The sequence below is a fragment of the Salarias fasciatus genome, chromosome 2 (genome assembly GCF_902148845.1).
Source record: "Salarias fasciatus chromosome 2, fSalaFa1.1, whole genome shotgun sequence".
Lineage (NCBI taxonomy): Eukaryota > Metazoa > Chordata > Actinopteri > Blenniiformes > Blenniidae > Salarias > Salarias fasciatus.
Genome location: NC_043746.1, coordinates 12164146 through 12191587, shown reverse-complemented (window position 1 = coordinate 12191587; position 27442 = coordinate 12164146). Strand labels below are relative to the sequence as shown.

Below are 27442 nucleotides of genomic sequence, written 5' to 3'. Positions count from 1 at the left end.
GTGGTGTGGATTTCTATTCTTAGTCCACGTAGTTTTGCGTGGGCTTTGGTTGCATGAGGGTAAACGGTCTGTGTGAGAAACAGAAGAGGTGGCGCAGAAAAGCAACTGTCTTCTGACAGCGTTGTAGTTTTTCGTTCACCTCGTTTTTATCTTTAAATCTGCCAACGTGCATCTGATTAGTCAGCTTCAATTACCGTTTTTTTAAAGCCACAAAGAAAAACGCAGTAAAGGGATTCACACATGAATAACAGCAGAATCAATATAACAAATAAAATCAATTTGAACTCTGTTTAAGAAGTTGCCTTTTTAAGAGAGATTTGAAAGAGCGCAGGGATTCGGCTGGGCTAATTTCCTCGAGGAACTCATTGCAGGGCGACGAGGCACTGATGGAAAAGGCCCTGACGCCCTTGGTTTTCACCATGGGAAGTGTGTAATTCATTCCCATCATCCCACCAGTGAACCCTGAAGACATTTAGCTTTTGCTTTTCAGGAACTGCTATGATGTCCGGCCCACAGAAGCGGTTTTGGCTGCAACAGGGCTTTTTGGAAATTAATTGGTGATACCAAACTGTTGAAATGTTGGCTGATGTCCGTAGAGCTGAGAGTCTGATCAGACTCACAGTTGATGGAATTGAGAATGCAGTATTGTGAGTTTTAACACTTCTCATGCGTGCCACTCCCTTTTCTTCAGCCACCTGAAGGAAACGCCTCTCTGTGCTGTTTTTTGGTAATGTTTGATTTTGACTCCGTCTTCATTGAAGTGAGGTCCAAATCTGTGTGATGCGTCTAATTAAAACTGAATTATTGATAGTTTGGTGAATTATTCAGGGGGGGACGATTAGATATAGAAACAATGGTAAACACAGGTGGAGCTGCGTGGCAGAAGAAGGGAGTGGGGAGTTGAAATGGAGGAGGAGAAAGGGACAGCATGGCCTTTATTCCTCTGGCTCTGTGCCAGCCCACTCACTCTGAGCCTCACCCCTCCTGTTTCAGCCCCTTTTCTCCATGCTTAGATCATTCCCACCACTCCTGGCCAAATGTGTCTGTCCTTGACTCTGCAGTGTTAATGTCTCTGTTTTACCCTTTTCTTTCCCGCTTGGTTCCCTCTGTTCGTCCCTTCCGTCGCCTCATCCTTCCTCCCTCGGTTTCTTCCTCCCTCACCTCCTCTTTTGCCTGTACCTGCTCTTTATTCCTCCTCTCTGTGCCGCACCCATTAGACTTTCCTTCTCCCTGTTGCTATGACATTAGCTAGCAGTAGCAGTGTCAGGCCGGTCTTGAGGGATGAGACTAAAGAGCTAAGTCTTGCTCTTTTCATTTAATTACTCCTCCCTCTCTTCAGCCCCCCCCCCCCCCCTTCCACCGCCGTTCGTGCTTTGCCCCCCCCCCCCTTCTCGTGCATCACACCCTGCCTTTCTTTACCTCCCTTTCTTTCACGTGTTATTCCTCTTCCGTTATTTCGCCCTACCTGTGTTTGCGCATGCATCCACTCCCTCATGTTCTGCTTGTCTCTCTCTTCAAAAAGAGGAGGAGGTGGAGACAGGGGGGACATAACATCACACCCACATCCTTCCTATGAAACTGTTGGTATCTTTTGGGATGCTGCAGAACTCCGCCCATCTGCCTCTCAGCTTTCAACACTGCCCTCTTTTTTTTTTTATTTTGCAATAAATCCATGAGAAAGTGAGGTTACCTATTGCAGGTGCTAATATCCAAACTGTGGCTTTGCAGACACACGAAGGCTCGGCTAAACGCGCCGCGCTCTGTGTCTGATTCTGTATTTTGGCCTAGGCTTGACCTTGATTACCACAGTGATGGCGAGGCTCCTCATTAGTGCTGGACTGGAGGAAACAGGGTAATGAGGGAGCAGTATTGTCTTTAGGCACACAAACACACCTATACACACACGCACACACTCGCGCACACACACACAGATGCCGATGCACCGCTCCGTATTAGTGCCTGCGTGCACCTGCTGACACCTGCGCTTATGCAAGATCTCATACATAAGCCTCATGTTAACGCACACAGATACACAAAGACACACACTCCTTCTGAGTACATCTCAGTCTCATGGCCCCCCACTCAGTTGTCTCGCCTCACCTTCTGTTTAGTGTTTTTTCTCTCCCACACACATTCTGCCTCTTCCCCTCGTCTCTGTCTTCCTCTCTCTGTTCTGCCCACCAGACAGACCTGGCAGACCTCGCTGCCCACTGAGTTCCTATGGACCTGGAACGCCACAGTGTCGCCCTCTGGTGGTTGCCTCAAAGATGCCTTTGACACCTCGAGGCATGTGGCTCAACATCGTCATGAGGAATTTGATCAAATATCATGTGTTTTTATCAAATGTGACAGTAAATATATACAAAAGTCTTTTTTGGTCAGCTTAATGTAGTCTTGATGTGGCCGCTTTCCTTTATCACGTTCTATTGAGAATGAGTTGGATTTTTTGTAGTTTTTTTTCAAGACTTATTAATATCAGTAAACCTTTTTAATCATGGGCTGACTGCTGTTTTTCTAATGCACACATGGACCGACCAGTTGTGGAGAACCCTGCAGTGTCCTGTCGTACCTGATCGTCTTGGTCTTGTAGCGTGACACGGCCCCCACGTTTTAATCCATATACATTGTTGGAATCAGGTGTATACAGTACAGTTGTGCTTGTTGACATTATGAAGTTTCAGAAGTCTGAATGATAGTCTTCATAGTAGTTGTATTTTTCTTTTCTTTTCTACAAGACGGGAGAAGGGATAGAGTGTGATGGATGCAGATGATCCACTGTGGCGACCCCTGAAGGCAGCAGCTGGAATAAGACATAAAACGTTATTTAAAACTATATCTCGAACTCTCAAACAATACAAAGCATGCATGACAGAGACAAAAGCCAGACAAGTTCTTAGACTTGTTGGCTCACAGCACAGATTAAAGGACCTGTGTAACTGTTAAGTCATGCCTCAGCTGTACTTGAGGTGGCGGCGTTGAGTCACTTCAGCAACAGTCCGTTCTTTGTCTGGCTTTAAAGGATAAGTACGGTTTAAACAGCTTTCACGTTGTTTATAGAATGAAGTAGAACAATATACTCACCCAGAAGGCTTTTCTGATCCGAACAGTGCTTCGGGAGAAATTTAGATCCAAAATCGAGCGGCGGACATCCGTATACGTCTAGCAGTTGGGTCATCTGTAACGTTGCTCCTAAAACGGCTTTAATCATCGAAAAACTCATTAGTTTCGCTAATATTTCATCATGGTCCGCTCACGCCACTCCTCCACGGCAGCCGGGTGTGGCAAGATAAATGTTATAGTGGTTTTGTTGTCCTCTGAAGTGAAAGCTTTGTTTACGGCTGCCGCGCACATGCGCAGTACGGCTCATTGTTTCCGGGGCAACCGGAGGCTACACAACAACTTTCTTCTTCCAGTTTAGTGCAAAATGGACGAATATCTATCGGATGAAGATGTTGGGTTTCCTTACAGTCTCGAGCCAGAGTATACAGATGACGAGCACATCGAAAGGCGAGCGCAGAGGCAAAGAGAGGAACGGCTGGCCAGAGCCGTACTGCGCATGCAGCTGCAGACGTAAACAAAGCTTTCAGTTCAGAGGTCAACAAAACCACAACATTTATCTCGCGACACCGGGCTGTCGTGGAGGAGAGGCATGAGCGGACCATGATGAAATATTGGTGAAACTAATGAGTTTTTGGACTATTAAAGCCGTTTTAGGAGCAACATTACCGATGCCCTGTCTGCTCGACCTATACGGATGTCCGCGACTCGATTTTGGATCTAAATTTCTCCCAAAGCACTGTTGGGATCAGAAAAGCCTTCTGGGTGCGTATATTGTTCTACTTCATTCTATAAACAACGTGAAAGCTGTTCAAACCGTACTTATCCTTTAAGAGTTTTGACTCTCTGACTCTTCTTTTTGGTTGATTGTTACAGAGGTCTGGGTTGGTTCCAGTGGAGAAATAATTCATGACTCATCACACCACCTTGTGTTGAAAATGTGGAATGCAAGATTAAATCATCGGGGAAAGTTAGAAATAATGTTTTTTTGTTGATGTATTTTAAACATTCCTTATAAACAATAAAGGGGAAAAAAGACAACTTGGCCACCATACATCATGGAGAAAACATCAAAGCAGTCAGATTGGCCCCGATGATAACGTCGCTAAAATTTCGGCTTCAACAAACTTTTTTTGTAATTCTATTTTATTTTCAAAAACCTTAACAAATAAGTAAACCTGTTAAATAGTAAAATACATACATTTAAATATGAGTTGTTCACAACAAGCCAACCACAAAAGCATTCAAAACACAGTATTAGCAGCTTGTTCAAGCCAGAATGGAGCAGGCTTCAATTTTATGTTTTGGAACGATTTCTTCACAGTGTCCGTAGAACAAATCAGCACCATGAAACGCCACGTCCTCACGCTTCACATTGTTTTAAGGGATGTTTATGTTGAAGCAACATGACACCATGTTCTCCTGTCAAAGGTCTTTAATTTTAATATGTGGTTATTCAAGTCGTTAACTTTATCACTGCACCGAATGCTCGATAAGAATGGAAATCTTCACAGGCGGAGGGAAGTAAAGTGGCTCATTCAACAGTCAATTTGATTTTTTTTTTTGTGTGTGTGTGATTTGTGCTTATTGATTTGAAAGAACTAAAACATCAGTTTGAACCTGGGAGGGGCAGCGGTGCAGTGGCTAGCACTCTTAAAACATCACAAGACGTTTCTGGGTTTGAAGCCACTGGCCTCCCGGTGTGGAGTTCAATGTCCTCCCACTTGCCAGGATTTCTGTAGGTGTTGGAAGCTCTACAGTAAGAATGAAAGCAAGCATAAGAAAGGAGAAGAAAGTGCTGGGTGGAGAACAAAGAGGCCCTGTTGTCTCGTGGCCTCAGTTCACTGACACTCGGTTTGTTTGCCTCACAAGTCTCCTCCATGCTACAAGCAGCATCCGTCCACAAGTAGGCACGAACACATAGTGGACTCTTGTCCTTTCACTTTCAAGGAGTTATTGACGCTCTGGTGGGCTGCTGTTAATATTTCAATCTATTCACTAAAACTTTCTATTTGTCACCATATAGATTGATTACTTTGGGAAAATAGTCCTGATTCCTGAGATGTGAATTTTTCATTTTAATACATCAATAATTGTTGATTTTTTTTTAATTTATCTATTTTTTTTTGTATTGATATGAAGTAGTTTGGGTAATTTAACATTTTTAAAGAAATGCATACATTGGGTCATTTATGGGCTGTAGGTGCAAGTTGTTGCAAACAAAAAACAACAAACAAAGAAAAAAGCTGATGAATGATTTAGGAAAGAACAATTCAAGAGCCAGCTGTCAACTGTCCATGTATTCATTTTGGCTGCAGATTTTTTTATCGATCACAACTGAAAGCATTACTGAGTGGTGGGTGATAGATCTGATCACAGACAGCTCAGACATTTTAAAATTAAACTCTACACGTACCAGCACAGGAAATACACACCGCAGCTCATTGGCTTGGGCCAGCACAAGACTTTAATTCACAGTTTATATTTTCATAAGACAGCTCCAGACTTAGCGGTGTAATTATGACCCATGTCACCTCACAGCGAGAAGAACCCTGGTTTGGAGCTGCTGGAGGGGGAAGATGTGGGGTTTGCATGTTCTCCCTTACCTTGGATTTTGTTAGTACTTCAGCTTCCTCATACAATCCAATGACTTTTGCGACTTTAAATAGTCTCTAGCCTGTGTAGATGAAGCAGGTACTGAAAGGTTGAGATCCAGGTCTATAGGTGTCGCAGAATACTGCAGTATGTTCAGCCATATGACTCACTACAAAGGACAAACCACAATTTAACAATTAACTGAACAAAACCAGTGATAGAATTATTTGGGCCTTGTTTCAGTGTTGGAATGAGGATGTGGTTTAAAAAAAAAAACTGATATTAGTCACTGGGAATGAAAAAAAAGTTTTAATTTCGCAGTTACTCTGAAGAAATAGATGCAAACTGAGCAGTTCTACAACTGGCCCCTGTTTTACCTCTGTTCCTCGTGAACGCCACGCCACACACAGTGTGGATAGCTGAGCTGGAATTCTTGGAATTACACAACTTTCAGTTGGAAGCATGAGCACATTTTTCTTAAAAAAGATAATAGATATCAGCCTCTTTTACTTCGAAATGTCTGCGATTGTGGGACTGGAAATCTCAAGGTTTGTTGCTGTGATTGCACTTCAATGCTTATGTTTTCTTTCAAAGTGAGCCGATCAGATTTCAGGATGTTCAAATCAAGTCGGCGCCCGTGTAAAAAGGAGGCTTTTGTAGTCGGAGTTGGGTAAATTTGTAAAGACCAGGATGTCTCTCCTTCTCTCTTGTCTATTCCACTGTCTGCCTTCTACTTCCCGGTCTATCCAACAAGATGCTGATTAAGTGTCACTATTTCTCGCTTTGATTGCTCCCCTCAGAAGCGATACGAGTGGAGCCGTCGACTCTGCGAGAGAGGGAGCTCTAACAATTCAAAGGTAGATCTTCGTGTGTTGCCTTCCCCCATCCACTTGCTGATTCCAGTGGAAAACAGTTGAAAGATGAAAAAGGGATTGAAGGGAGACGAGATAGGTCAGAGAAAGATGGAATTACACAAGAAGGGAAGATTAAGTCGGAGATCTGTGACATCAAGCGTGTCAAAACATTTATAGATGACATGAAATGCTTTTTTATTTATTTCAGTTTTTTGTTATAAATAAAATCATCAAAATATGGTTTGAAGATATTCTGAAGTCGCGTCTGGCTTTGCTTGGTCCGTTTGCCACCAGGAGTCATGAATCTGGCTCTTCACACACACTCTGGGACTGAGGCCTTGACTCTTTAGGATGCTGGCTGTGTTTCCAGTCTAGTCATTAATCCATCCCCTCAGTCCATCTCCGCTGAGATGGCCAAGGAATCATTTCTGATTATTCTGATATGTATAATATCTTGGGCCTTTTGGTGGGAGGCTTCTCTCTGTCTGAGAGTTTTGTTGTTGTTGTTGTTGTTGTTGTATGTCAAGCCTATGAAGTGGGAGCATAAAAATTGTAAAGGACAGACAGAAAGTACCGGGAATGAGAGGTTTTGACATTGTTTGGGGAAGTCGCAGCAGCAGTGGCGATGTTGATTCCGAGCAACAATAGTGCAGCAGGAAGCCACACTTTCACCATCGCGTTTAATTCATCAGCGAGCAGGAAGAACACAATCAAAACAGGCAGGAATGAATTCGGAGGCATGCCGTGGTCAAAAGGACCCAACCTCCCAGAGGACTATCTTGACTACTAGTATGTGATGTAAGACGACGTCCAGCGGTGAGGACAGTACAGAGTGACCTGTCACACGGAGAGCTTGTTCTAAGTTACATTTCATCCAGCGAGACGCCCCACACCTGCTGCAGTTCTTCATCGGTTCATCAGAGGAGGAAAAAAAACATTACCCTCAAGCACACAATCTCGGGTTTCGACAGGTAGCTCCCCGTGCTCGTTGGGAAGGATCGGCTGTTCTGAAATTAACAGGCAAAGAGTAGCGCTGTGATCTCTAATGATCCCGGTGGACTTGTGCGTGTGCTCATGTGTTAGTCTGCGTGATCCAGACTGTGCCATGTGCATGCACATGCACGTCTTTCAACGCGTGTCAGGTCAAAAAGGTGGCGAGCCGGGGGCAACTCCCAGCCGGAGCATGTGTTTGATTGGCTCCTGCTGTTGCCCCGAGAAAATTTGATTGGTTTTTAAGTCCAGCAGTCAGTGCAGCGAGCAGGTAGGGGTGGGTCTTCACTCCGCTCTGTTGCTAGGTTACAGGTATACCCAATAGATGTGGCGATACAGAGATAGAGTAGAGATAGGGTTGAGGGGATGGGTGTGGATCTGAGCGCCGGTCTTTGTGTGTGTGTGTGTGTGTGTGTGTGTGTGTGTGTGTGTGTGTGTGTGTGTGTGTGGTAAATGATTTCCAGCGTCAGGGTTCGGTCGTCGGGTCAGGAAGATAGAAAGAAGAGCGACACATAGAGGGAGTGACATGAAGAGACAGACTCATAGGGGTTCCCTGGCAGTGAGGGAAAAAAAAAACACACACACACACACACTCATTGTGTTTTAGTGCAAAGTCTTGTTCATCCAGAAGAACATCGTTTATCCACATTCCAGCAATCCAAACCAACAGTTTATCCAAACATTTGTAATGGACCAGAGAAGAGGAGATAAAAAAATGCCAGAATATTTTACTTATTTTATAAACAAACAACCCATGATTCCTCATTCCGTGTTGTTTGTGTAACACACGGTGCCATGTTTTTTCCACTGACCTCCTCAAACATGTACAGGTGCAGCAGTGCAATTATTACCGGCCGGCAGATCTCAGGCCTGTGGTTGATTTGTAATTCATTAAAGTGCTGTTGTATTAATCACAGGCCGGTCCAGACAACACTGCTCTGAGGACAGCTGTTCCGTTGCACTTAGATTGCAATCATAGAGCGGTCAGTCGCCACTAATCGGGGTCATTTATCAATCTCCAAAACCACACACACAAATGTGAGCACTCCAGAACACACGCACACACGCTGATCGATTGCTGGGCTGGGTCAGTGAGAAGGATTGATGTGTGCTTGGCTGTGTGTGTGCGTGTGTGTGCGTGCGTGTGTGTGTGTGTGTGTGTGTGTGTGTGTGTGTGTGTGTGTGTGTGTGTGTGTGTGTGTGTGTGTGTGTGTGTGTGTGTGTGTGTGTGTGTGTGTGTGTGTGTGTGCGTGTGAAAGAGCGAGAGAGAGAGATGGCACAAGCACGGGGAGCACAAGGACCACACAAAGACTAAAGATCTGTAAAGATTAACCTTCGGTCCATTAAAGTGTGTGTCAACCTGTCTTTTACAAATGAGTTGGACAACACAATTAATGTGTTTCTGACCTACTTCCTCAGTTTCTTACCTCCAGGCCCGCTTGCAGCTCTGGCCCGCAGCCTTCTGTCACATCTCAGTGTTCCTCACTGCAGTTCAACAAGGTTTTCCTATGGACTCCTCTGCTACCTTCTGTGCCTCTTAATGTACAACCTGCTGTACCAATGGCGCTGTTCACCTCACTGAAGGATTTACAGAGTGTTCATTACGCTACTCGGCATTCATTATTATCAATAACGGTGCCTAATTCTTAGTTTTACAAATGATGTCATTACTGAGTTTCAGTCATTTCTATCAAAAAAGAAAAACAACAATAAAAAAAGGTTCATTGATGTATTAGGATTTTGTTTTTCAATGCAGCACATAATGTTCAAGTTTTTGGAATAATCTATCAAACTCCAGTGAAGTACTGCCAGGAGAACATCTATTTTGTTTGCAGAACAACACAGTCACTAATCTCATTTGACTTGAGTTTTCCCTTAATCTTGAAAGGCTACACAATAGAAAAGCAATCCCCCCCAACGTAAGTCGTCGTACGTAGTTTGCATGATTGAATGAAGTGAATTCTTCACCTCTGGTAAAGACAAAGATAAAACAAGGCCGAAAAGCATGCTTGCTTTGCAGCGAGGCGCTGGCTTCTCTCTGCACTGGGTTTGCATGTTATCCATGTGCATGCATGGCTTTCCTGAGCTGAATGTTTCGGCATTGCTTATGAACCGTCAAAGGGAGGACCTGCAGTTTTACCAGAAAAGTTATTTCAGTGTTGCTGCACAGCAGTTCATCAAAAGAAAATAAAGCAACTCTTACAACAAGGATCATGTAAATCCTGCAGAATCACTTAAAGGATTAACCTGTAATGATTTTTGAGATGCATTGTTTTATTTCATTCCATTTTTATTTTTATCATGTAGATTTATTCATTTCCTCGTTCAGATTATATATAAGTAAACTTTCCAGGGTGTAAACAGATTCTAAGCCCTATGGGCATTTGTTTCTTCGGAGACTTTTGTTACAGTGCCCCGGGGTTTGTTTGGAGTTCATCGCATTGCCTAACAGTATTTTGGCATTGTTGGAGCTGTTGTAAATGAGACACGCAGAAACCTTCCTGCCAGCCCGGCAGGAATGTCTGGTGTTGTTCAGCCTCTGGCCCTCTGCGACAAACTTGACACCCCGTTCAGAAAATACAGGCTAATACCTGAGCCGTCCGGTGAAAAGGCGGCAGAGTGCCGACTAAGTGTGGGTGCTTTAGATGATTGAATCTTGTAAACATTCCCCACACTTGTCCTGACTCCTCCTGGTTGGTCAGGCCAAGAACATTTGGCTGTCTGGGAAAGCCGTCAGACTGCTGAGAGAAGAAGAATGAAAGGAGGAAGCGGAGAACATGGGCTCCACTGCTGAGCTGCTTGTGGAGTCAGTGATTCTTTGTTTATCCCCCTTTAAAATGTTGTTTATTGAGCCAAAACTCTTCCAGTGAGTATTTTCACTCCTGATCTTTTTTTTTTTTTTTTTCATTCCTTTCAAATTCCCTGCTTATTCTCATCCTTGTCATTTTTACCTTCCATTTCCTTTAAACTCTCACCTCCACCCAGCTGGTTCTCACATATTGGTTCTGCTTTGACTCCTCTGCTCATTCTGTCTCGACTTCTTCTCTTTCCATCCTTGTACTGCTGATTCATAATGTCTGTTTGGATAGAAAACAGAGGGAGGGAGCTTCTGTCCCGATGAATAACAACAGGAATTGGGAGAGAGGGAGAGAGAGAGAGAGAGAGAGAGAACGGGACACTGAAGCGGCCCAAACTGTCTGTCTGGCTGGTACTCAGTCTATCTGCCAGATTGTCAGCAACTGTGTTTCTGTCTGTGTCAGCGCTCTCACCCTGAACCAGAATTTCCACAGATCATGCTGTCAGGCTAACCAGGTTTGGCTCACCACTGCTATTCTTAGGCGTGCGCCATCCAGAGTCTGTTGAAATAATGTGCCCTGTGCTCCGTAGTTTCTTTTTTCCAACACCTGGGTCTGTCTCCTCTCCCTGACACTCCAAGTGCTATTATGAGAGGAGGAAGGAGATGGTGTGTGATAGGAGAGGATACTAATGGAATCGCAGGAAAACACTGGAGGATGTACAATAAGTATGATGGAAAAGGAGAGGGGGAGGCAGGGAGCAAAGGAGGATCAGATAATGTGGCAGTAGAGAGAGAAAGGAAATGAGGAAAGAATGCAAATAGTAGGAATATGAGTGTCATAACTAGGAAGATGCTTCTGGAGACAAACAACTCGGAATGGAATCACAGTGCTTCTTTCCTATTGACTCACATTTTACCTTTGCAATGTGGGATTTTTACTTTCTTTTTTTGGTTTGTTTTTCTTTTAGTGGTTACAAACTGTTGAATCGCATGGGCCTGACTGCAGGGTGAAATCCTGAAATGACCCAGTCTGTGTGTGTGTGTGTGCGTGCGTGTGTGTGTGTGTATAGGGGAGAGAGAGAGAGAGAGAGCCAGAGGGAGTGTGTAGTTTGGCTGACAAACTGTGATCAAAAATGTAGGTCAAAGATGAACAATTTGCAAATGAGGTGCAGAAAGCAAACAGGGGAATGGGAGACATAATGTGAGTAGGGCCGGGCCGCCGTGGGTGTGTGTGCGTGCAGGATTGTGTAGGTGCGTGTGTGTGTGTGAGACCATTTTTAGAGACCACTCTATGTAATGAAGTGAACATGGTGACAAGGATAAGGCTGCATCACTGTGGCTTAAATCACATTGGCATCTGGCTCGTAACACACACACACTCACACACACACACACACTCATCCTGCATGAGCATGCATTTGACGAAGGACGGAGCTGAAAGGAATATCAGAAAGTTGGAGCACGAGCCGGCCTCCCTCCTCCTGTTTGTTTATGTGTGATAAATTTTGTTTGCTGTGTCGGAGTTACTCTGCTCATCCTCCTCAAATATCCATGATTAACATAATTGGGCAATCACTTCACTCCTCACAACAGTAAGCAAATAACCTAATTCACTTAATGAATGTGTCTTAATATTTAACCGTAATTCGGAGTTCATGAAGTCTTCTCCTTCCTTCTGCTCGCTACCTTTTCCCCCAGCGATAGCAAAGCCAAGGGTCATAAATGTCTCATATATTTAGTTTCATTGAATGTTTTAAATAGCTTTGCTTTATTTCCCCTGCATAAATCTACATTCTTTATAATTTCTATTTTTTTTTTTAACCAGAGCCATTTTCATAATCCGAGCATAAAACATGGCTTATGCTGGGGTTGGTCTCTCTCAGCACAAAGGTATAATTTGCGGTTGATGCGATTAAAAGAAACACTAATAACATTTCGGGTGACGTGTCCTCTTAATCTCTCCCTCTGAAGTGTGTCTAATTTTTCAAATCAGCCTTACTATTGTACGGCTGATTCTCCTATGACTCAAAGAGTGAATGAATGGTGGGGGGGGGGGGTACACAGTACGAGTGAGTCACTATCAAAGCTATATTTGCGCGTGGATGTGTGTTTGTGTGACAGTGTGTGCCCCGGCTGCCTGTAGATGCATGTGTGCAACTGTGTGTGAAGTTAGCCAGCAGTAGCAGGGTTATGAATCAGATCAAACACGCGCAACCACACATCGTGACACCAGATCAAACATCCACACACGCTCTGCCTGCGCTGGCCTGAGCTGAAAGGCCCGGCCGGGTGTGACTTTGATCCTCGCCACAACATCCGCTCTTCCACTCCAACACTGCTCTTCTGCTCCTCGCCGGTCTCACGTGCCCCTCAGGACACTTACCCCGGCCTCAAGTTACTCCTTTCAGATCTTCAAATAGAGCTCAGTGTGGTTTCAAACACCGAGGAACCCTACAGTTGTAACTCGACACTCAGAGCTGAGGATCCAGATTTGGAGCTCGAGATGGGATTCCGGCCTCAGAGGGAGGGTTGCGGTCGGTGCCCCCGTCTCGCTGACCGTGAGAGGAGTAATAACACCATTTACAGTATATCTCGAGTTTTTGAATATGAAGGTAGACAAGTACTGATCTTCATTGTTTTTAACATTTATTTAAATCTCATCATCTTTAGTCCTTCTTCTTGAAAACAAAGCGATGCACCCATAAACCACACAGGCCTCATTATCGAGGCCTGCTTTACTTCAGCAGTGCGACTGTTCAATCATAGACAAGCCTCATCTGAGCTCCGAGCCTTTCTGTATTGTCAAAAACAGTAATGCTGAATAAGAACAGAGCTCAGGCATAGATTGTTGGTCTGCAGCTCATGTTAACATTGACCTCTTCATCGCTACTGTAAAACTTACAATCGAAACACAAATTAAACATAAAAGTGTTGATTTACAGCACGATCTAGAAAACATACTGTGTGCTTTCTGTTGCTTTATGTATGCCCCAAGGCAACGACACAGACCTGCCTGGAGTTTAATGCTCAGCCAGGATAAATGGCTGCACTTTGTTTCCCTAACAGGCTGACTTTCATCATGGCCAAACTTAACATCAACAGTGTATCGTTATGAGAATTAAAGGATTTATTTAAGTTTGCCTTTGAAACCTCGTCATACTTACAAGTAAGGCTCAAAAGGATGTTTCCAACTCTCTCCAGTGGACGTGCAAGAGGCCAAAAATGACCTTAAAGATGAGCAATGTACAGTTTACTGGCGAATACAGAAAGTTAAACTAGTTGTGTAGAAAAAAAATTAGAAATTAAAAAAAGATTGAAATTATGAGATAAGTTAATGTGCATATTGTTCAGTCTGGTGAAGTACTTTCTGAAACTTTATCACATACGAGTGATTCAGTTTAATTTTATTACTGAGGGCTGTTCATAGGATATGACATATTTAAATATTTGTGCATTATCAGGTGAAGAGGAGGAGACACAACCTCAGTGCATGTAAATGAATGACAGAAACCCAGTCGAGCTTTGGAGCCACATGTGCATGATACTTCCTGTGTTTCATCTGAAGACACGAGGTATAAAGGTTTTTAGGTGGTGATAAAATGCAGAGAGCGACTATGAAAAACTTAAGTGTCTCATGAGAGGAGGGAAGCTAATAAGCTAAATTTTAACACGTCAAACCTAATAAAACATCTTCAGGCTCATCACCCAGAGGAGCACAATGAATTTACTGTAATAAGAGAACAGCAGCCAGCGAGGCAGCTGTGGCTGCAGGAGTCCCCGAGCAGGCAAGAGCAGTCTGAGACTGAGAATGCTAAAACTACACAAATTACAGAGAAATTAGAAGGGATTCATTGCAGCAAATGAAGCATCACCCTGCAGAAAGCACAAGCTATCAGGCATGAAATCAAACTTATGATGATAGTGGTGGTTTCTGATCTTAAGCTATTTTATAGGAATACAGTCGTCATCAAACAGTGCACCTTGAATGGAAGAAGCGTCTGAATTCCATCAGTAATGTTTCAATTTAGACAGTTTTTTTCTCCAGAGTCTTGAGGAATTGAACCATTTTAACCATATACATCAAAATATGTTCCTTTTAGAGTTGAAAGCAGACATCCAGGGCACTCTTCCTGTCAAGTAAAAATAAATCTATCAATAAATAACAGTTCAGTGGGTTCACAGGACCAAGGGCCTAAATTAATAAAGCAGGTCTGCTTTTCTTCATTGAGGAAAGCCAGCTGAGATGATTTGGCCAATGAATTAACATGCCTCTAATCACCCTCCATCATTGGGGTACCAGGAAATCTATGATGAGGCCCCAAGGTCAGCCCAGAATCATCCCAGTAGGAATAAAACTCTCAGTTAGCCTGCGAATGGAAAGAAATGAGTCAACCTGGCTCTTATCTGGAGTGAAGTTAGTTGTGTCTCCATGATCATCATAACAGACCTGTTCATGTGCTCACAAAGACAATTATTGTTCCTCATCAGTGTGCCTGCACTAAAGTATCGTTTCAAAAACTATGGCCTGGCGAAACTAGTTTGCAGGACCTTTTTTCACCCTATCTGCCAGAAAGCATTGTTTGCTGCAAATGTCACACAGAGTGAAGAAAACACAGACATACGCTCACGGCTGGAGCTCACTCTTCTAATGCCACTCAAGGATAAACTTTCATAATGTCATCAGGAGGTAAATTAAGAAGGTGGTTCTGAAGGTCTCCTAGTTTGTTTTTTTTATCCAATACTTTTTTTTTCCTTTCCTGAAAATAATTCAGGTAATTTATGTGTGAACAGGAAGTGCTAATTTGCCAGAGCAGCAGGACTTCACTGAGGCCGATTTACCAAATATAAATAAATAAACTATAAGTTAACAAAATGAAGCAACTAAAGATTTGCTTTTTAGCATTTTAACTTTGATAAAACCTGAAACTTTTTTTTGTGTGAGTACTGTGACCTAATGTTGAACCCATATGACCCAACACAAGAGAAGTATCCATTTGTTCAGATTCATTGAATTAAAACTGAACTCATGTTAACTAAATACAATTTACAGCATGCCAATACACAGATAAAAACAAAGTTGATCATAAATGAACGAATGAATAGGAAATGTTGGTGTAGGCTGGGAACTGTTCCCTTTTATTCTCAACAAACTGCATTTCAAATAAAATCAATATTCATCACAACTCTGCACAGATATGAATCTCTTCTGAGATGTAGTTTCAAATGAAAGGTTTCAGCAGGTCTGTCCGTTATTGTTTTGATCATTGTGTCTCATAACTGTTTCTGGACTCAGATGTAAAGAAACTTGGTGGGATTTCTTCTACGTCAGCCTGCTTTACGAGACATTATTACCGTCTCCTGTTAAGTAATGTCAATACATGACACTTCAGCGATTTCCATCCCTTCATTCGGCTGGGCCAACCACCCACATCCCTTTGACAGAAGACCAGCGACCCAACAGATAAGACTCGCTGCTCTATCCCCAGTTTATACAGAGTAAGGTCAAAGGAGGTTTTGGCCTTTTCCTGCTGAGTAGTAAGTGAAAGGCAGTGTACACTCGGTCAACACAGATATCTCCTTCCAAATACACACACACCTACACACACATTCATAGATTGTGTAAGTAAGCCAAAGTGCTTGGCGAAAGCCAGACAGCCATATGGAGAACATGTAAACCAGAAACTGTCTCGCTGTGAGAACACACTGCTCTGAAACCACCACTGAAGGTAAAATAAAAGAAGGAAGAAAAAAAGACCTGATTGAGTTTCTGAAGTAAATGAGGCCAGTGTATCACGTCACACTGTCACCTCCTCCTCCTGGTAGCTGTTGGCGTTCCGGCCCGTCCGTCAGAAAGTTCCACACCTGCTCTGGAAGGCCTTTGGACAATCCTCCCCTAATCCCATTATGAGGACTTGGCTGTCCGGGGTGGGATTTTGGATGTCCCAGATTGAAGACGGGCGATTGTGATGATCTGTTTGATCTGAGCCTAAAGTGTGTTTTTTGTCTTGTCGTACAGTGAGAGACATCCTGACATCGCCCTCTGACAGTGTCAGAGATTTCACGTCTGCTACCAGTGAGGACGGATATCGATCACTCAAACTTACTGTTTATCAGAGTTTATCAAGTCCATGTCCCACAATGCAGCAGTGAATAAACTCATCAGACTCCTGAGATCCAGAAGTCTGTCGCAGCCTTTAGGAGCAGAAGAAAGCATGTCTCTTAATAGAAACGTGGGCAGACGCTTTGATGCAGCTTTCATAGGACTTTTTTTCAAAAGATGTGTCCACTTCTCCGGCTCCCATACCCCCCCCTCCCCCTCCACCCCCCGCCACCGCTGTGCCGGCTCTGATCGATCCAACCATGTCTCCTAGTCCCGCATGTCATCTTTTTTCTTTGACACAGCTCTCCTATCGACACTGCTTGGTATTCCGGAGCGGGAATGCATGCACCATCGCAGATCCATCAGGTCCGATCGGAATGCCACACCACGGCTCAGGAAAGTAGAGGAATGAGAAAAGGGAGGAGGGGGTTGGAGGGTGGAGGTCAGCAGCTTGTCGGCTTCCTTCTGGGACTACAGCCTCTGAGTAGTAGGGAGGGAAGAAAAAAAAAGAGAGGAATGAGAGAAGATGAAGGTAATGGTGGAAAAGAAACGCATTATCATTCCTAATGGGCCCACTTTTCTTAATATACCTTTCCTTTTCAACAAGCTCCTCCAGCAGCGTGCACATCCTATTTTTCACTGGATTCAGATCACAAGCAGTCAGTGGTTTGCTCGCATGCACAGGAACAACTTTTTGATCAGATGTTGGACTTTCTGGCTTCGTCGTGATTGCACTCCATACAGCGTGACATGCTGCACGTCTGTTTTCTCATATGAAGCTAAAATGGATTTACTTTATGATGCACACATGCAACAAAAATGCATTGGGATTTAGTGAAGGTCTGACATTGATTTAGCAAAGTCAACATTCGCTTTAAGTTCGTCACTGCAGAGTTGTGGAGTAAGAATGTCACCTGCTTCAAGTCCAGGCTGGCTTGGCAGCCTTTCTGTGTGGAGTTTTCATGTTCTTTCTGGGCGTGAACGACTTTTCCTCAGGGTGCCAAAAACATGCATTTGAGGTGAACGGATGTCAGTTTTCAACTTTTGTTTCCACAAACTCTCTCTTTATGTTAAAGTGTGCTTGAATGGCTTTTCACTATCACTATAGAAGGTTTGAATATCACATATATATCCTAAGTTTTCTACATAGTACATTTCTTTACTGGTCATTGTGAGCTAGTCATTACTTTTCAACAAATGTATTTACATTATGACAAAAAAAAACCTGCTGCTTTTCATTGTGCATTCTTCTGTAATGCACACTGGATTTGTTTTTCATCAGCTCGCTACCCCCCCTTCAACTTGCCCATCATCTCCTCCTCCTGTCAGAGAGGCAGGAAACGCAGACAACCAAGTGTTGATTGTCTTGATGTTTCTTCTTTTCTTCGTTTGTCACTCTTTCTTTTTTCCTCTCCGCTCCTCAAAAGCTCCTCCATCCGCCGTGCTTATCTCCCCCATGGCTTTCCTCTACGGCAGTACGTTGCCTTGGTAATTACCAGTTGTCTTAAACAGACAGATGGAATAAGAGAGAGTGATGGGCAATTTTCCCAGCGCCTGTTTTCACGTATGCGTGTGTGCGCGTGTGCGTGTGTGCGTTCTGTATGCATGCTTCCTTACTTCCCTTCCTCACTCCATCCTCTCTCTCTCTCTTCCTGACACACTTCCTGTGTGCATGGCTGATGTGTGTGTGTGTGTGTGTGTGAGAGAGAGAGAGGCGGATGTGGGGAATTACCTGACAGGACGGGTTAGCGGAGGATGGGAGTGGGACAGTCTCATCTGCTGCCCTTCTGCTGGCCGCTTTAGATGCCGTGTGTCACTCCGAACCTCTGCAAGGCCCCCAGAGGGACCAGCGCGCCCCTGCCTGTCCTGAACACAGCAGTGCAGTAAAACACAGGTTTTCCTCTCTGCCACGGAGAGACGGAAACGTCAAAATATACCAGAGAAGAAGTCAGGAGCTTCGCCCTTTATCGTGATGTCAAAGTTCAACTGTGTGTATTCATGTCATACAACTGATGTATCTTTTTTCAGGCCGGCATGATCAGGACGGAGCAAGAGGAGTTTTTTATCGAGCCGGTGGAGAGGGGCGATGGGGTGATCGAAGAGGAGGAGGAGGAGGGAGGTGGAGGAAGGACACACATTGTCTATCGCTCTTCAGCCGTTAAGAAGGGGCCCATCAGTAGCGCAGCGGCGGACTACCACTCCAGAGGTTAGCCCCTCGTTCCCTCGTTGTGCCGTCCTCCACTCGCAGCTCTTCACGCACACCGCCGCGCAGCACCCTGCTCTCCATTTTCAGCCGAACTGGCTCCACACGAAAATTATTCAACCACGCTGGCGTCTCGCCAGATCCCCTGCTTGCTCACCATGAATCCTCCAAAATTCTACAAAGAGAACTTTTGTTGTCTTTGTGCTTCCCTCAAATAAATGAGCATAATAGAGGACTGTTTCCTCACATACACCTTGTTATATAATCATATCTAACTATTGTATGCAAAGGCAGTGAGTCACAGCATGAGCATCCCCTCCTGTCAAAAAGATTACACCTACACACATTCAAATGCATCCTCCCGTCGCCGGGCTAATTTTCCAGCAAAAAAGAAGTGACATAAGGAGGTACACGTGTTTGACTGGGAAGGTAACATCCTCTGAGTGGTATAGAACTGTACATTGTCTTGCCTGTCCAAATAATTCACGGCTGGCACTCTGGACAGTATTTACTTTTATTTTCTACAAATAAAAATCATCAATCCACATTCACAAGAAGGGCCCATGTTTTAGAGAAAGTCTGATAGTTAATGTTTAACGTGGTCGTCAACATTGGGATTAAAGGGAGAGAGGACTAATATGTATTCAGGTAGATTTTAATACTCAAGGTCCAAATATTATCACACATGCAGAAAGTTCTTTCATCACAAAAATCAATTTATTCGCCTGTTTTGCTCTCTGTTTCTCAAAATGTTCTAAAAGTGCAAAAGTGTCTTTTATTCAATATAAAGACTTTGAGAAGAGCGTTATCGTTTGATGTGCATGGGAATGATGTGAGAGCTCGTAGTTTACTGCAACAGCTAAAGCAATTCAGTTTTTAAATATGATATTCAGTTTCTGCAACTGCTGTCAAATTTGAGTCATTACCGCTGATTTCTTTGAAGCAATGCGAAAATACATCAGTTAATGCAGGAGCTGGGGAGTTTAAGTTCTTGGTTTCACATGTTTCATCAATCAAACATGCAGCGTGGCGAGTGTCCACACCCACCTCTGTACAGCACTCCTGTTTATGAGGCTCTTATTGTGTGAAGTTTGAAAAAAGTTTTCATATTTGTTAACTGAACAGAAATAATCATCAAGTGTTTTAACACCGCCGTCATCTACTGCTAGATTTTTGATCGTATATTTGTTTTGGAGTATGTCTTCCTGTTGATCCTCTTATCTTATTGCTGAACACAACAGAAATACAAGAAGGAAGGAAAATGCAAAACAGGATGCTTAGAACGATCCTGTCTACTGTTCAAGGTTTCGGTTTTTGACTTGCAGGGTGAGATATTAGCTGTAATGCATGTTTCAGACTCATGTTAGCATCAGTAGTTGACCAAATGACTCTGACCGATATGATGCCTACGAGTTCATCAGCCAGACCTCCGCCAGCAGCAGTCTGTATCGCAGAGCCTCCTCGGAGAAGTGCGTCTCCCGTGCTGCACAGGTGTGAGCTGAAGCACTTTATCACAAGTGCGTTGCAATAGATGAGATCTGTGTCTTCCTATTCTGAGCGGTTGACTTGAGAATGTCTAATAATATACAGAGAGAGAGAGAGAGAGAGAGAGAGAGAGAGAGAGAGAGTTTCCATAGGAACACCCAGTGAGGACAGGCTGCGTTAGAGTAACACAGATCTGCTCCCACTGATACGGATACCTGGCAGCGCGTGCACGTACGTGCACACATGCATATGAGCATGACCCCTCACTGGGAAGAAGGAAGAAAGCAACAAAAAAAAAAACTTTTACGGAATCACACACATATACAGGATGTAACCACACACAGCTTACACAACTCCCTTGATCATACAGCAACACCTCTGAACACACACACGCACACACACACACATGCAGAATGCGCACAGACACACAGACGCTCACAACAAGTCTCGCTGCTCCTTGTTGCCTTTGAATCTCTTTTTCTAATGAAGAGTGGGGTGCAGATCAATAGCGTAGGATAGAACAGGCCACCGCGTGTGTGTGTGTGTGTGTGTGTGTGTGTTTGTGTGTGTGAGTGTCTGTACGTGCACATATAGCGTGGGCATGAGTTCTGTGGTCGTCTGGCTTTGAGTGCTGGGATTTTCAAGGCTAAGCAGACTGACAGACAGACAAGCAGGCATGTGCTGCTCCCAGCAGCATTTGATGTGGATCTCTCTCTCTCTCTTTTCGTTTCTCTCTTGCTTTTCTTTTCTTTTCTCCTTTTTTTTTTTTTTAATCTTAGCTATTCTAGACCACAACATTATGTAAACACACAGTTTACCTTCCAGTTGTTACAGCATATCACTGTGAAATCAGCGCCTGGCGGAAAGGAATTACATTATAGATGCTGCAGACTTTACTCTTTTTTAAATATTCAATTAAAAAGTAAAATGTAACTCAGATCCCGCCTTAGCCCTTCTCTTTCTCTCTCTCTCTCCATCACACACACACATTCACCCTTCCACAGATCAATCGAGAACATTAGCAAATTAATAAATAATCAATCAATCATTTTTGAAGATCTCCTTTGCCACGCTTGCTTAATTCCCAGGCAGTTATTGAATGTTGGACTCATTTCCTGGCTAAAGACAGAGGGAAGGAAGTTATATTTAGCAAGGTAATAGAAGAGCTCAAGAAGGAGAGAAAGAGATGAGGAAGGAGCGAGATTGATCGGTTTCTTACACCATAAGCTGAGGAGGTGTGAATCAATGTCCTAAATAGAGAGAGCAAGCTTTATTATTAATGTGGCACATTTGTCAATTAATCGGTGCGGCGATAGAAAGCGAAGGATTGCCATTCATTTTTCGCCGGGCGAACGGACTCCCATCATTCAATCTGTCCTTTTTAGGCCCCGAACAATTTCATTTTATCCTCTTTTGTGTGTGGCTTTGATCAATGTCTGTCTGTTCTTCTAATTTTTTTATTTTATTTTTCCTCCTTCCTGTTCTTTCTTTGTGTTTTCAGCTTCAGCTGCGAACTGTGTGGTCTTTGCAGTCTTCATCGGTTCATTGATTAAAACATGGATTTCATAAACTTGGACTCGGCCTCTTTTCGATGCAGAGTGCGGTTTAATCAGAGGTGACGCTCATCGACATTTAGTGACGCCAACCGCGTCATGTGTCGATAAAAATGGACATTGATCTCTCTGTGTATGTCGTCACTGTTTTCTGAACGTGCTGTCAAGCTAAAGAAGGGATGTTGACCAAATATTGAGCCCGTTTTTGTGTATTTGTGCATGAAAAAAAAACTGGGAAGAGGAGCAGCTGGAGATTAGGAGAAGAGGCCACCTCCATATGTCAGATCTGGAAATAGAGCTTTCTCGTTGATTTTATTGCATTTGAAGTGGTTGTTGAGGAGCTGCACGGTGTGAAGAGTCGGCCTTGGTCAAAAATCCAAATTACTGCATGCTGTTGGTGGTGGCATCGCCCTGAAATCGGCCAGCCATGCACACATCTCACCGAACAACACAAGATCACAGGAGTTATGTAACAACATCATATATTGTCATGACTGTGCATTGTCTGTCTGACCTGGACAAAATCTCAGAGCGCAGCTGCCATGAGATACATTACTGTCTCCGATTGCTCCTTTTTTGGAGGCCAGTCTGTCGGGACTGACTTCAGCTTTAGGTCTGGACTGTCTTTACATCTTCCTGTTGTTTGAGCAATGTTGTGTCCAGGTCTGTGATTCCTGCCACGACCTATAGACTTCTTCCTTTCATAATAAGTCAGAATTGTTTTCACTTGAGTGAATTTAGCTCAACATTCAGGAAACACACTTTTTTCTTGTGTGGTACCACATCACTCCGTTCTGAAGCCTTGCCATAGATTTTACAAATTGTGGTCCACTGAGCAGCTCACTTGTTTTCATTGACATTTCAGAGATCTGTATTGTAGAACGACTCCCTGCAGCCACTGGGGCAAGAGTGACTGCAATTAGGCCGGTGGGTTGACACTGGGTGGAGGATGGAGGCAGCAACAACAGACGCCATGCAATCTACACAAAGCCGGCGTCTGTCTCAGCCCTCAGCCGGCGCAGTTATATGCGATTCTTGTATGTTTGGTGCTGCATCGCACTGAATTCTACAGTCCTGGACCAGTGCTGCAAGTTACTGCGAAGAGCTGCTCCACCTCCCACATCCAGACAATGATCGAACAAGTTGATGACTTCCTCATCTGTTGATCATTGACTAATGAGGATGCATCATGCCTGCATGCAGATCCTATAGTGAGCTTAACATATTGTCGTGTTTTTGTGAGAACACTTTGAAGTGTTTACTGTAAATCTGAATAAAAGTAACACAATTGTGTTTAAATATATGCACAATGAATGGTATTGCAAGCTATATTTAGAGCGTCCTTTGGTCAATACCACAATGCATTGTGGGACAGTAGCTGTATCATCTTGGTGATTCCAACCTTGGGTGAAGGTCAAGCGTCTTGCATGGCAGTGTGTGCATGTGTGCATGTGTGCATGTGTTCGTGTGTGTGTGTGTGTGTAAATGTAACTAATGGTGTGAGGTGCTTTGAACATACAAGTCAGACAAAAAGCATCACAAATGAAGTATCTCAACATTCAAAAATAATGATGCAGAAATGTCAATTTCCAAATATCTCATCGAGTTTAATATACAGGGTGAAGTGTTGTCCTCTCTTCCTGTACCTCCCTCTTCCTCTTTCTCTTTGCCCCCCCCCCCCCCCCCCCCCGCCGCTCTCTGTTGCTGTGACACAAGGATAAGTCATGTGACGTGGAGGTTTTAAGAGTAGACTCATGACGAAGCACTTAGAGATATGAATGTGCTCAAACCCATAAATGGCCTGAACTCATCTTCAGTGTGTAGTAGCAGCTCCCAGCAGACACTCTTAGCTGAGTGATGTGCCTCTCGGTAGAAATCCCACCAAGCCACCTGAAAACACTTGGAAAGTGACATTCTCTGTCACTTGAGCCGTATTTAACAGATTGCACTTAAAGATCCCCTTAACTCAGTCGCTTTGGACCCGGAGTCCTAAATCCAAACAAGAGATCCTACATTTACTCACACACTTTTGCTTTCATCAGACAGTTTTGTTGAGAAAGGTTTGACTATATATATTTTGTTTTTCACGTTACTACAGACTGCTCTGCTCGTTTTTCATTTTAAAGTTTTAAAGACTTAAAATCAGATTGTTGGATTACAGCGTTGTTATAGTCAAGAATACTCTTGTAATCAGTCGCTCATCTCAGTTTTAACTGCCAGATTAATGCCTTTGTCAATTTCCATTATCTGGCACAATTCCCCGAAGCAACATAATCCCTCACACACACACACACACACACACACACACACACACACACACACACACACACACACACTGCCTCTGCGTCCCCCCGAAACCTTCCTGAGAGCGAAAGCAAAGCGGTCTGACCTCTGTCATGAGGCTCAGGACTATAGTCTGAAAATGAGAGGTTTTAGAGAAGAATTCCTTCGCCATATTTAACACATGTAAACAAGGCCTTTTCCCAAGGCCTGTCTGGGTTTCAGTATTTTTAGTCGGGGAAAACCCAAAGCCAAGCAGTAACTTCCACAAACTACAAGCCTCCGTGTGTTTAAGTAGGAGCTATAAAACTCAAACTGGCACTCGAAAATAGACAAGTACGGTCTTCAATGTGCCTTTCGTTTGTGTTTTTTCACAGTTCTTACCATAATTTCAGCACATTTTTCCCCATTAAATAAAAATCTCCCGGCTCATATTCTGGTCACATCGCTGCCTGTGGTTTCGCATCAACAAAGCGGCGGCAGCGCACCCTCAGCGCCTGCATTATGCACTAAACATGTGTTTTATGTATGTAATAACTTGTGATGCTGTGTAATAATTTCGCTGTTCTATTGGGCGTGAGGGATTCATGCTAAATCAGCAGTGTGCATTAGAGCATACCTGCATGAACACACACACACACACACACACACACACACACACACACACACACACAGGCAGTCAAGCAGAACTAAAGAACAAACACACAACTCACACAGGTGCAAAAACACTTCCATGCGTGCGCTGAGCACACACACACACATGCACGCATGCACACAAACATAGCATACATGTGTGAATAGTCCAGGTGTGCTTCTGGGAGGAAATTACAGTGCGAAGTGGGGAAGTATTTCAGCAGCCAGCTGCTTCCTCCCTGCCTCTCTGTGGCCACTGGCTCCGTCCCTGGAGAGCAGGACTGCCTTATTACCACACTCAGCACATGTCTGTGTGTGTGTGTGTGTGTGTGTGTGTGTGTGTGCGTGTGTGTGTGTGTGTGTGTGTGCACACTCATGTATTCCTGCATGTATGGCCGTGCATGTGTGTTTCCTGCATATTTGAAGGTTTTTATTCCTCGGCTGTTTAACTCATGGTTGACTGACAGCAACTGTACAAGTGCGTGAGTGTGTGTCAGCATGGCTGCAGCACGCCCCTCTGTGTGTGTGTGTGTGTGTGTGTGTGTGTGTGTGTGTGTGTGTGTGTTCTTCGTCTGACTCCTCACCTGCTTGTACGGTCCCAGCAGGCCTTCCATTCACCTCGCCACATCGCCGCCTTTACGCCGAGCAGGACTCCAGGGATAATAGCAGGGTGGGGCCGACCTCTTGCTCCAGTCTGCGGCCACCAGCGCTGCGATGATGACCCACACAGTCTGTGTGCGTGTGTGTGTGTGTGTGTGTGTGTGTGTGAGAGAGAGAGAGAGTGTGTGTTCTTGTACGTCTGACAAAGAGAGCAAGCAGCGAGAGGCTGAGTTGGAAAAGAAGGGAGGATTCCGAGGGCTGAGTGGGATACGGTGTTATTACAGCCTTGATGATTGAGAGAGTGTCACTATAATCTTGGTGATCATAGTGCTTTGACAAGATTAGCACCTCTCAGCCACTCAGCTGCCGCTGGTCTTGTGTTGATATTTTTAGAAGCTCGCTATGACCAGTGCAACTGTGGGCTTCTTGAGAGGATTTTTGCATCTATAATAGAAAATAATGCTGAAATGTATTGAATTTTATTTGTTTTGATGACTAACTCATAGTTTGAGAATCACTCAAACGATATTTTTTGTCATAAAGAAAACTATCATCAACAGTGAAGATTAAAACAAGTATTTGGATGAAATAGATGTCAACCGCATTTCTTTCTAGAGACCTGTCATATCAGAAAATATGCTTAGATTTAAATAAGCTAATTATGATTATAGTTTATCATTAAGATAAGTCAGTGTTAGAATGTTTTATTTATCTTTTCTGTGTAGTTTTAATTCAAACAGGCTTTTTTTCACCACAAATTTAGCCATTTTTTATTCCGATTTGTCCAGTTCTGGATTGCGGGACATTGTAGCCAATCCCAGAATTCCATGCACACACAGGGAGAACATGCAAACCTGACACAGAAAGCTCCAGTCTGGACTCAAATATACATTTTTGTCTCTCTCTCTCTCTTTCTCCAGTAGTACCACAGGATACACAAAACTCCCTTTGGAACACATTTGTCAAAGAAGATGAGCAAAGTCATTAATATTTGCTGTGCAGGGCGTCAGAAAGAATTTAACTAAATTGTGACAAATTAATTCATGTTGTTACATTTTCTGTAATATGACAACTCTACCAAATAAGTGAAATTGTCTTTGGTTTAACCAACGCCATGAGCTTCAACATTAGCTTAAGTGACAGTGATAGCAGAAATATATTTGCATTTGATAGAAAATAGACCAAAATCACACACATTTGATGAAAAGTTTCTCACTGAAGATTTGTTAAACATACCAGTGTCCGACAGTCTGAGCTCTTTTTTGCAAACATGGAGCGTAAATAGAATTTTTTTTTTTGGACACTTGAGATGTATTTGATGGGCATGTGCTACCTTGTACTCGGTTTTTGTGCACGGTGCATATCGTCAATGGGACAAAAATACAAGGGTTTTTCTGTCATTATCAGAGGCGTGAACTATAACTGTCTCCAATTCTACAAACCCTGTACAAACTCTACATTTCTCAGTGTTCAGCACCACTTTAATCAACTTTAATTCAATGCACGAGTAGCAAAATATGGCCATTTCCTGGTCAAAAGTTAACGCTCTTTATGTCCAGTTCAAATGGAAACAGAGCTTCTATTTCTTCATGCACAATAAACGTCCAACAATAACACAAAGGCACAATGTGATGCATAATATAAAGGTTCCATTCTTCATGTGCGGAGGCTTAAATATGTGGCTCGCACACGACAGCAGGTACTGTGCGACTACGATTCCGTGCCACGTCGCTCCCTGGAGGTGGCCACTGTTCTGCCTTAGCATCGGTTATGTAAGCAGCCAACCTAAGGGACAGAAGCTCAAGGAGATGAGATGGTGTGTGACTTCCTTCCTCCCACTACTGTCACTGTGTTGCAAATGCGGCACGTCCACGCACACACACTCGCACACACACACACACACACACAAAAAAAAAAAAACACACGCTGTGTTAAATCTGGCACTCCTCAGAGAAGTGTAGGGAGCCACTGCCGTCACTAAATAAGCGTGCTTGACATGCACGCTTCAGCAGGAAATTTGACAGTGTTTTCTAAACTGAAAGCTGTGACAAAAACTCCGAGATGTCTTCAGTTTTTTTTTTTTTTTTTTTTTTTTTTTTTGCCAGCTCACTGTGGTTCCTTTCTTGCATAAGTCCAGAACAACTTGAGGCTTCCGTTTGTGTGTGTGTGTTCGGTGTGTTGAGTGACTCACAGTGCAGCTCCGCCCAACACTCAGCTGAAATTAAGTCTCATCAGGTAGAATGACCGAAAACACCTGCGTGGGTGTACAGGGACTTCAGACTGCGGTGTAATGGC

General features: G+C 43.7%; 1 protein-coding gene across 2 annotated transcripts in view; it reads left to right on the top strand.

Moving 5' to 3' along the window:
* LOC115398022 (A disintegrin and metalloproteinase with thrombospondin motifs 2-like) overlaps positions 1-27442 on the top strand; it is a 116694-nt gene that overhangs the window by 34597 nt on the left and 54655 nt on the right. For both annotated transcript variants that reach the window (XM_030104637.1, XM_030104645.1), the window contains exon 3: positions 18422-18599. In XM_030104637.1, the coding sequence (XP_029960497.1) occupies positions 18422-18599 (178 nt within the window). The remainder of the gene's footprint in view (positions 1-18421; positions 18600-27442) is intronic.